This window comes from Ips typographus, linkage group LG4 (genome assembly GCF_016097725.1).
Source record: "Ips typographus isolate SLU linkage group LG4, UJ_Ityp_2.0, whole genome shotgun sequence".
Classification (NCBI taxonomy): Eukaryota; Metazoa; Arthropoda; class Insecta; order Coleoptera; family Curculionidae; genus Ips; species Ips typographus.
In genome coordinates this window covers 11,928,436-11,939,880 of record NC_138425.1, presented here as the reverse complement: position 1 = coordinate 11,939,880, position 11,445 = coordinate 11,928,436, and the positions used below count along the sequence as shown (strand labels likewise).

The 11,445-nt window shown below is 35.4% G+C and overlaps 3 protein-coding genes across 3 annotated transcripts; 1 reads left to right on the top strand and 2 right to left on the bottom strand.

Moving 5' to 3' along the window:
- Positions 1–2,621: 2,621 nt before the first annotated feature.
- Positions 2,622–6,429, bottom strand: Gp93 (heat shock protein 90 Gp93). The gene is made up of 5 exons (XM_081978713.1): positions 6,265–6,429; positions 6,047–6,130; positions 4,935–5,095; positions 4,442–4,874; positions 2,622–4,378 (listed from the first exon to the last, which is right to left on the bottom strand). Exons 1-5 carry the CDS (start codon positions 6,308–6,310, stop codon positions 2,757–2,759), a joined length of 2,346 nt encoding a protein of 781 aa, XP_081834839.1. The 5' UTR covers positions 6,311–6,429; the 3' UTR covers positions 2,622–2,756.
- On the top strand, positions 5,134–6,161 carry LOC145728467 (uncharacterized). The gene is made up of 3 exons (XM_081978720.1): positions 5,134–5,316; positions 5,373–5,508; positions 5,730–6,161. Exons 1-3 carry the CDS (start codon positions 5,181–5,183, stop codon positions 5,851–5,853), a joined length of 396 nt encoding a protein of 131 aa, XP_081834846.1. The 5' UTR covers positions 5,134–5,180; the 3' UTR covers positions 5,854–6,161.
- Positions 6,430–7,286: 857 nt separating the features above from the next.
- Calr (calreticulin) lies at positions 7,287–10,455 on the bottom strand. Its single transcript, XM_081978718.1, has 4 exons — positions 10,217–10,455; positions 9,978–10,082; positions 7,699–8,687; positions 7,287–7,637 (listed from the first exon to the last, which is right to left on the bottom strand). The coding sequence occupies exons 1-4, from the start codon at positions 10,302–10,304 to the stop codon at positions 7,617–7,619; spliced, it is 1,203 nt and encodes a 400-aa protein (XP_081834844.1). The 5' UTR covers positions 10,305–10,455; the 3' UTR covers positions 7,287–7,616.
- Positions 10,456–11,445: the final 990 nt, after the last annotated feature.

Sequence of the window (11,445 nt, the reverse complement as noted above, 5' to 3'; positions counted from 1 at the left end):
AAGTTAGTTCTATTCCAACTTTTATGCAAAACCACCTATGTGAGAAAAAGCACGTAGCTACATCTGTACCGATCGGGATTACAAATTATCACCTTTACATTGCATTTTCTATTAAAGTTAATATTTACCCCAGGAGATGCAAATTAAAAACATGTTTTACATCTTTGAATCGAAGTTTTAATTAAAATGAGTTAAATGAACTCAAGTGAATGATTTTCCTGTCAGTAAACAATGCATCAATTCTGGTCAACAAAACACTAAGCTACAAAATGAATTCTTCAAATTACCACATTTATAAACTTACAAGAAAAAAACTTAACACACACACACACCAATTATACAGAAACAAAAACGGTAATCACTAAAAATGTACCATCAGGCTGGTAAATTCGCACTCAACTGTTATACCCATGGTAGGTCACGTCTTGGGTACCATTCTGTTTATTTTGTCTTGCTTTCTTTCAAGGACAAAACACATAATAGTCAGCCTGCCGTTAATGTAATTAGCAGGCAGCAGAAAATTAAATAGCCCATTATTTAACTGATTGCACTATTACCCAATTGGTTTTGTAAACAATTGATGGTCATCAGGTAGTTTCAATCAGAATAGATTTATACATATCTATAATAAAGTAAATTGAGTTTAATTGTAATTTTCACAATTTTTGGTACCATTCAATGTAAATTTAAGAAATGCTTTGTTAAGCTTAATAATGATAACAGTGACTTATGGAGATAATAAATTATTGCAAATGTGTATAAATACAGTTCATATATCACATTGGTAGGAAAATTTTTGACGTCATAATTGAAATTGTTTTGTAAATTCCATTTAAACTTCATTAATTTTTATTTTTTTTAAATTAATAAATGCCTTGACTTTAATGATTGTATAGGGTGCTTACTAACAACATATACAGAAGGAGTCCAGTTGAAATAGTGGAAAAATCAACTAAACCTTCATGAAATTAAAACAAAATTAAAATTTGATGGAATAGAACTTTTAATAATACCATAAATATTGAATCTCAACTTTGTTAATATGTTTTTCTGTTTATGGCCATTCTACTTTATTAATATTTTCTTCTATCTATTAATACCTTTTTAAAATATCAAGGATGAGTAATAGACACAAAACCCATATCAATCAATCAGTACAGTAATACTATGACCCAATGAAAAGACAAAATATGTAGACAAAGCAATTTGGTTATGAGGCACTAATATTGATACAATCTAAGACATTACAATTATTTAAAGAAAATAATTTAGGAAAATCACAAATAAGATTACACAAAGAGTTAAATGTTTCCAGTCTTGTTATGGTAGTGGGGTGGTGTGTGACAGCCACAGTTTTTAAAATGTCCCATCATAAAAAGGCTTCAACTGTATGAAAATATTGTTACATTTACAGGGTCTCATTTAAAGGTAAATTTTTAAGTAAACATGAACATTTAAAGGTGGCTACAGACTACCCAAAAAAAGAAATCTTCTTAATGTATTTATTCCTCAAGGTAACATGGACTTCCTTGTTTAGAGCAAACTGACCACACCACATGTTCAGTTAAAAGGTTTAACTGTTAAATTAAACTTAAATTCAAAGAAACCACAAAACAACTAAAGAAACTGTGAACAGTACAAATATTAACCAAACCACCTACACATACAAAACCTATACCTACTTAGGCAAGTTCACCTTTAACCAACCATTTTCATGTTCAAGATACCCCTTACAGTTGCTTGTAGTCTTTTTTTCACATCTGTCTTAACTAAAGGGTTGGTTTGGAGTTTGGGCATGCTAATTGAAAAGGTCACACCTTTTGTCCTTACCTCCTTGGTATACACCAAACTGTTCTGTGGTTAGTTATAAAATAGGAATTGGCGACAAGGCTCAATTAAGTTTATTAACTGAAGGTCATACACATGGATACTAATCAGCATGCAGCCAAGTTATGTTACTGGATACTATACTCTACCAGATAATGATATTCATGAGTCATAATTTGTTAATAGAACCAAGCAAAATAGGGGTTAGTAGTTAATTGTCCATGCTGGGCGACTTACTTTTATGCATTTCATACTTCGGAGTCCATAAAACTGATATAAACTTCCAAAATAGGAAGAACTCGAAAAATCAATAGCAGACAAAATAAAAACGAAAACAAAAATTAAAATAAGACAACACCTTTGAATTGAAGTACCGTTATTATCAGACTGTTTGGTTTTAACCGGACTTCAGCAAACAGTTCAGTGTTTTTGAAAAACTTGTAAAAATACTCCAAAAAGTAAAATTGCACAAGGGACCAACTCTGTCTGACATTTTTGCCTATCCTATCCTATTTGAAATTGACATTAGTGACGTTGACAGCAGCGCCTTTGACAGAATATACGCCAAAAGACAAACGTCAAATAGAACGAAGACGTGTTGTTTATCGCTGTCTATGACATAATCTAGAGTGAGAGAACACAACTACTCTAGTTCCACGGATTGTATAACTTGAATATTTCACGCAACCACCATTACATAATCCAAAAAATTATTAACAATAATAATTAGTTTGGCCAGTTTATTCATTTTAATCGAAAGTAAATTTTCCTTTTTTTATTCAAACACAAGTAAATTAAATAGAACACTTTATTTTAAAGTAAATAATAATTTACAAAAAAGCAGTCTTCACTGTTGTTTTAAACAACAAAAATAATCTATAAACACGTCGCACACAGTCTCACACATACAAACACTATTTAACTACCCCCTAAAGCTCGTCATGTTCCGCATCTTCCTCTTTCTCTTCGGCATTATCATCACTTTCTTGCGTTGCTTCTTCTGGTATATCTTCCTCCTCCTCGACCTGTTCGTCGAGAGGCACTCCCAATGTCTTCCTCATCATCGCTTCAATAGACTGCGCGAAATCTGAAGTTTCTTTCAGCATGTAACCGGATCGTAACGTTGCGGTTCTAAATAGCATCAAAGCCATGTCTTTGGCGTTAGGATCGCTGGCATCGTCGCTCACCCTCTTTAATAGCTCCTTAACCAGTGGATGTCTTGGGTTGATTTCTAATGTCTTTTTTTGGTTGAGGTAGTATGATTTTTGTGGATCGTCAGCTTTTTGATGGGCGTTTGACACAGCCAATCGCTCCATATTTCCGGTCCAGCCGAACATGCTGGCTACTAAAGCACAAGGTGAATCACTTAATCTTTCAGACACTGTCGCTTTGGCGATGTATTCTTTGAGAACATCATCGGCCAGCCACTTGGTCAGGGGTTCATAAGATTTTTGCAGCTGCTCCAGACGCTCTTTACCACCTTCGGTTTCAGTCAGACTGAAACCTTCCTTGGCAACGTTCTGGAACTTTTTACCTTCAAACTCTGGGATGGCAGAAATGGCGTACTCATCCACAGCTTCAGTGAGGTAGAGAACTTCATAACCTTTGCGTAGCAATCTCTCGACGAACGGTGATTTCCTCACCTCATCTTTGCTAGAGCCGGCAATATAAAAGATTTTGTCTTGTTTGGGCTTCATACGGTTGGCGTAGTCTGCCAGGCTAGTCAATTTATCACTGTTTGATGACAGGAACATCAACAATTTGGCTAACCTAGTTCTGTTGGCAGGGTCTTCAATAATTCCCAGTTTAATGTTGGTGGAGTATTCTTTCCAGAACTTTTCATACTCATCAGCTGGGATTTTCTTCAACATGTCCAACACTTTTCTGACTAGCTTCTTCTTGATGACTTTAATCAATTTGTGTTGCTGCAACGTTTCACGAGAAACGTTCAAAGGCAAATCGTCGGAATCAACAACGCCCCTAATAAAACTAAGGAAGGATGGCATCATGTCATTGAATTCGTCGGTGATAAAGACCCGTCTCACGTATAATTTGATGTTGTCAGTTTTGGTTCCATAACGGTTGAAGCTTTCTGAGGGCTGCAATTTGGGCACATAAAGCAGAGCTTTAAATGTAACCTCGCCTTCAGCAACAAAATGAATTTTAGACAATGGGTCTTTGTCATCTGTAGTTAATGCCTTGTAGAATTCATTGTACTCTTTCTCTTCAACTTCTGAAGGTTTTCTGGTCCAAATTGGTTTGCTGTCATTCAACAATTCCCAATCCCAGACAGTCTTTGTAACTTTCTTAGTTTTGGGTTTGTCTTCTTTTTCTTCTTCAACAGCGGCGTCTTCTTCATCTTCTATTGGCTTAGGAGTGGTTTCTTCAGCTGCATCCTCATCCAGTGGTTCTTCTACTGTTTCAGTATGACTGGTCCATAAGTAAATGGGGAAGTTGATGAATTGCGAATATTTTCTGACAAGATTCTTGATAGTTTCATGCTCCAAGAAGTCTTTGGCCTCAGGCTTCAATTGCAAACTTACTGTAGTACCTGAAAACAGAAAATGACATTCTAAAAGTGCCCCTCAAGAATTTTTTTGTACAAATTGATTACCTCTTTTTAGAGAATCACCCCTGGGGTCCTCAACAATAGTATAAGCGCCAGAATCGGATTCCCAAATGTACTGACGATCATCGTTATGTTTTGAAGTTACAATCACCTTATCGGCGACCAGGAAAGCTGAGTAAAACCCAACGCCAAATTGACCAATCATGTCGTTCAGTTCCTGACTCGATTCGGCGTTTTGCATTTTCCCTAAAAATTCCGCAGTTCCGGATTTTGCGATCGTTCCCAAATTGTTGACCAGATCCTTCTTGGTCATTCCGACTCCCGTGTCGGTTATGTGAAGCATCCCGGCGTCCTTGTCCACCTTTATTCGAATATTAAGTTCGGCGATTGCATCTAGCACTGATTTGTCCGTCAACGACAGCAACCTGATTTTGTCTAGAGCATCTGAGGCGTTTGAAATCAACTCTCTTAAGAAAATCTATAACACAAGACAACATGTTACAAAATGATTAAGTATTGTCAGAAGGCGACAACGTACTTCTTTGTTGCGATACAGTGAGTTAATGATAAGTTTCATCATTCGATTCACTTCAGTTTGGAAAGTGAACTTTTCCGCTTTTTCCCGGAGTTCTTTGAGTTGAGCCACATTGAGACCATCCAATTGGATGGCTTCTTCTTCTCTTTTAACAGCTTCATCATCTGGAATTAAGACAACCCTTACAATTGATTTGAATATATTTTAATAGTTATTGGGGTATTTAATAAAACACATTATTGATCAAACATGTCAGCCATGCAAGCACTTTTTAAAGACAAAGAATGTGAGAATTTTGACAAACCAGCACCTTTTAAACTGTGCTTTATTGAAAAAAATGTTTTGGGACAGTCCAACATTAAAATAGGAAAACCTCTCAATATTGGTATGTTCTTTAATTTACAGCTTGAGTTACATACAATGTGTCATTTGTGACTATAGGTTCTGTGGTTGCTTCAAAGTTTTACGACCCCCAAACTGAAAAAGTCAGCCAATCGCTGGTAGAAAAGTATGTTGAGATGCTGAAAAAAGCTGAAACTTTTCAAAAAGGCCGATTTCCAATGACAGAGAATCAAAAGTAAGTTCTACTGTTTTACTCAGACAGAAAGTAGATGATTATATAAAACAATTATCCTAATTATAATATTGTTTTTCTATAAAGTTCAATCTGCTGTCAAATTGTAATCCTACTGATTACTTTTTAAGCTTATCATTCACAAGCTAACTCCATGTAATAAAAATAGTTATCCCACAAAACTGAACCACCCATTAACCTATTTTTTGGCTAATAATTTTCAGATATGGATGGTATCAAGTTAGATTAACAGATGCAGATCCTACAGACAGAAGGCTTTTTGCCCACAAAAGGACCAACCCCATTGTTAGAGAACACTTGATGAATTATGCTAAAATAAGAGAGTAATGACCAGGTGTAGAAGTTGTAGTATCTTGAAACAGCTTATTTAGTTTAACAAGCTTACAAATAGTGATAGAACTAAATTGTATAATAATTTATACTTTAAGAATAGTTAACAAAATGTGTAATTAACTTTTAGAGTAAGTACATAAGCAAGTTTTGAACAAAACAGATAACCAAGCACACCTAACATACATACCAGTTCTAGAACCTTCTTTGCTGGCCCCCAGATCAATGTCCACAGTGGGAGTATCTTCAGCATCCAAATCGGCTTTTGCAGCGCCTGTAAATGGAAATACAGAACTAAATTAAGAGATTTTGCACTTTATTTAATAAAAAAAACATTCTACAAGTAGTTTAAAATATTGTGAGAAGCTGTGTTGGCACACCACTTTGAAAACAATGAGGCACACTTACCGATAAGAGCAAATGCCACTAAGCAAACAAAAATCAACTGCTTCATGTTGGCAGCTATTCAGATTAGTTTTTAATTCATCAAACACACTTTTTGAGTACGAAATTTACGGTAGTAAACTGCAAAACACCGCATCAAAAGGACGACGTTGAATGAGCAAAACGTCAACTTTTGACATAAAATTATAACAAGCTCTGACCAATCCTAGTAGCACACGCTGACTGACGTAGCGAAAGCATTATGACTAGCCAATAACGAAGCGGAGATGGCGAACCGGTACAAATGGCCGGCCTTGATTGGTTAGCGGTTTTGCCGCCGGTGAACGGTAAATTTGAATTGCCGTAAATCGATCCGAAATTGATGAAAGAAGATTTGATTTCGATTAAGTCAAAATAATCACACTTGTACAGTATGTTCAGAAATTGCTAGCTGTTTTGCAGGCACCGTCAACCTTATATTTTGTCAACTAATTCACGGTCTTTTTTATTTGTACTGAGAGTGTATGAAAAAATTATCTAAAAACCTTTTTTTGGTAATTAAAAAGATTATATTTTTCGGTCAATACTAACTGAAAGGCATTTTGTTTAATTCGATTAATTATTGCAGCAGCATTTTCAATTGAAACGAACTGATCGATGAAAACAGAAAAGATGTATTTTCTTTGTTTTGACTAACAAATCAAATTATGTGAGAAAAAGATGGGAGATTAAAAGCAGGCATTTTTCGCTGTTAGAGCGGCTTAGTCAAAAAACGACATGATTTGTTTCCATGTTTGTCAAAATCAAAATTCGGACTTTTTTTGAGCTACATGAGCCGCATGACGTAATTTGACAGTAGAATCAAGTCAAATTATGGTTTTGCCAAATTACGTCATTGTGACGTCAAAAACGCTCTGCTCGCTTCATGGAGCTTGAAAACGAATGCGGCCATGATGGTTACAAGACATACCCCAAATAGTTTTTATATTGACCAGTTTTCCCCAACTTCATTTCAGTCTAGACAGACAAAAATAAAAGTCTGAATATAAGTTTAATATAAACTTTTAATTCGCACTAGAAGTATAAATAAAACTATTTTATTTAAAAAAAGTATAATACAGCGCGACTTTTTCATACGTAACATTTTTACTGTTTAGAAATTACGTACATCTGCACTTTTGTACAAAATAAATCACTAGAATTAATCTTCGACAGAACAGTTTTTTTGTGTATTATTGGCAAAAATACATCCGCCATCATGGATGAAAAAAAAACTAACAAAAATCAGTCAAAAACAGTATACACACCATCAAAGAAACACTGCACACCGTAACAATATAAAAAAGTCTTTTCATTCTTATAAATTACACAACCATTTACAGCTCATCGTGTTTCTCCTGAAATAGAAAAATACCGAATTAGACTCCAAATATAGTAACACACTTAAAAAGAACTTACCTCAACTTGTGGCTCATTGTCTTCATCTTCATCCTCATCTTCATCAGCCTCATCAACGTCATTGTCTTCAGTGGCCTTTCGAGCTTCAGCCTCTTCTTTATCTTTAGCTTCTTTCACTTTCTTCTCGCCTTCCTGTTTCTCTTTAAGGTCTTTAATAGCGTCACTGGCGTATTTGACGTCATCGGTGATCAAAATGTTATCGAAAATTGAGCCAGATTTAACCTGCCACAAATCCAAACCGATACCGCAAATTTCATCGTGTTTGTACAAGTCAGGCACGGGGGTGTACTCAGGGTTGTCAATTTCTGGATGCACCCACGCTCCTTTGTAAGCAGGGTTGTCGATCTGTTTCGGTTTCCATTCGCCTTTGTATTCGGGATTGTCGATCATTGGTGGTTCCCATTCGCCGTCCATTTCATCATCCCAATCGTCGGGTTTAGTGGCGGCAGGGTCTGGGATGTGTTCTGGTTTGTCCCAGTCTTCTGGTTTAGTGTCGTCAGGGTCGGGAATGGTAGCCCTGTCGTCCCAATCTTCGGGTTTCTTCGCTTCAGGGTCCTTGATTTTCTTGGGTGGCAGAATGTCCCAATCATTCTCCAAAGTACCAGCTTGGACTTGCTCGTTGTCGATCAATACTTTGTATTTGTTGTCAGGCGAGATAATTAAAGTGTAGGCGTGGGTGTATTCGTCATCCTTGCATCGGATGTCTTTGTTTATCAGATGGTTTTTGTCTTTGTGGTTCAGAATAACGTGAACTTTCTTGGTGCCGGGTCCGCAAATGTCAGGTCCGAACATAAGCCTGTAGGCAGTTTCACCGTGAAGGTCTTCCTCCTTAAGAGAGCAGTCGAACACTTTGACGTAACCACCGCCGCAATCAATGTTCTGTTCATGTTTGACAGTGAATTGAACCACTAGATCTTTACCCTCAGTGCTGAAGGGAGGGAATTTCGTGCTCAAAGCATAAAAACGAGCGTCTTCAGATGTCTGGATACCTGTTGATATAAAGAAAAATTTAGTTTATTAAACATTTTACAGTACAGTGAAATGATTCACAGAGAGAGTGACTTTGGAGGTATGCCAGCCAGGCATCTAAAAATACGTAAAAAATATACAAAAGACTTTCAAACATTTAAATGGTTCATTTATTAATTGACATTAAAACGCAATAAGTTTTATTTAGTACAACGGCTAAATTACTTCCACATTTCTCTTTTATCAGCAAAGCTAAATGGATATTATATTAAGACAAAGAAATAAGGAAATTGGCGGCGTGCCTGCAATTTCACTAGACAACAACCAGAAATGTAAAATTTAAATGACCCTAAATAAAACCACAAGTTACCATACTTTCCACTGAGTGACCGTCAATGATTTTTATAATTGGGAACTTTGCTCTTAAGCAATCTAGTACAAAATAAGAAGCATGAAATTTTACCAAGGTTCAATAGCTGTTGTTTTTTTAAATGTATGCATTTATTAAGAATTCAATTGGTTTAGGAACTTTAAAATATGGGAAAATACTGTATTTACCACCAAGTGTGTCAAGAAATTAGTCTGTTCAAATCACAGCTGTTATTTTCTATTTTACTATGAATTGAATTCTCAATTTGGTATATTTTTATGGAATATTAACTTAGAACACATTGAGTGTCTGCCTTCATAAAACATTAGCCAGAACAGTAAAATTGTGTTCTGTCTTATAAAAGCTCCTATCCTAACCTGTCAAAATCTATGGAATGATCTAAAAGTGTTTAGGACACTTATTAATGTACTTATGTAAGTGCCTGTACATAAGTTTATGTAGTGCTTGCTTACAGATTCTGTGAATTCAAACAAATCATGCACCTGATATAAACAGTTTAAAATAGGTCCAGAATTTCTTACAGAAATTCTATGACTGTTTACAATGTGAACATGACTGGCATGTTCTTCACTGCTTAATTTGCCTATAGTTAAATATACATTAAAATGAAATGTACCTAAGAGTTAATTAAGACCATTACAAGGAGGGTTTAAATGTTTAGGAAAGCCACATCCAATTACCTCCATCCTGACTAATTGTGGATTATTTGAATAGATCTTAGGACTAATATACTTCTGAAAATATTGCAAGATTACATTTGAAAGCTTATCTTAATCCTTTAATTGGCAATATATTAGTTCTATTCAAATTTGATACTACTTTTACTGATATGTAGTTTTAAGGGTACCCACACATGCTACAGGGTGAGTAAAAACTTGCTTTAATATAAAAATACATAAGTAAATAGGCTAAAACTTACCCTGGTCCTCTTCCTCATTGTTGAAGAACTTGCCAGCAGTCCTTACAAATTTCCCAAACTCTTTTCCAGGATGTTTACTGTAAATCCAGTTTTTTTCCCATGAATCTATAAAAACAATGCTTTAAAGGCTGTTGTCTTTGAAAAAAGGGGTTTTAATAGACAAATGGACGAACCCACCCCCTCAAATATGCACTGAAAGTTCTAGAATCTTGCCGGTTATGTATGATATTAGTACTTACCGTCGTTGAATTTCTCTTCAAAGTAAACCTCAGCAGAGGCCCACAGGAAGCACAAGGAAAACGCGCAAAACAGCAGCGGCAACTTCATTTTGGAAAGTAATTAATTTTTCCAAAAATTGCACACCGATTTACGTCAAACAGCCAACACAAGCAGAGGCAAAGTGCCAAAAACAACTTCACGAAAGCCGTTCTAAACCTAGGATTCGGCAATATCACAGACTAGCTTCTGACCTATCGCGCTCACTCTCACTCCTTTTATAATCGCCTCGTGTTGTTCGACCGTATGTCTCAGATAAGAGACAAACGAGACAGATGGAAAGCTCCGATTGGTCAGGAGGGTTCGGTCGCCGTTTTATTTGTCATACGTGGCCGGCCGTTTGCTGTGGAAAACATACTCGACGACGTGAAGAACGCATTTTTGGAGGACGTTTACAGCTGGAGTAGTTTGATTGGTTGAATACAAGGGGCTGTCGACGGCGCGTATTCAAAATTACTGCTTGTGCGGCTATTTTTGATAAAATATACTGATAATACAGGTTAATGTGTTATTTTAAGGTGAAAAGTACACGTTTGTCATGAAAAACTAAAAATCTAGTTTGTCATAGTTTCTACTAAAAATTTCAATATAAATCGGTTAATAATAATTAAGAGTACAAAAAGCGCTAAACAGGCTAATTATTTACATTGTAGGAATTTAATTATATAGCAATAAATTAATATGTTCTGATTTGTGCACAATTTATGGTAGAAAATGCTTCAAAGAGTCTATAGTATTTTTTACAGCAATAGAAATGCGCTTTATTTAAAAATAGTATTCAAATTTAAAGTGATGGTAATGAAACATATTCGATTGCATAGGATGTCTAAATAACAATGCTTCTCGTTTTTTTTTTTACTAATTTGCTATTAAAAAGTAGCCCCAAAAATCCCTAGAAAATATTTTCAGTTATTTCAGGGAATGTCCAGAAAAGGGCGTACTAATCCCTTTTTCAAAAAAGTTCATATTTCCAAAATTTTAAATACAATAGGGATTTAAAAATATGGGAAAAAGAAAACTAGGTTTACTAGTAACAACTTTGATTGTTAGTGAAAAATTTAGCTATTAATTTGAAAAATACTTTATACAGAAAGATTGATAAACAAGGTGAATAATTATATGATATGGTAAGTTATGCACAAGTAATTGTAATTTTCTGAGTCACAATAGCATTTATGCAAAGTTTAGGCAT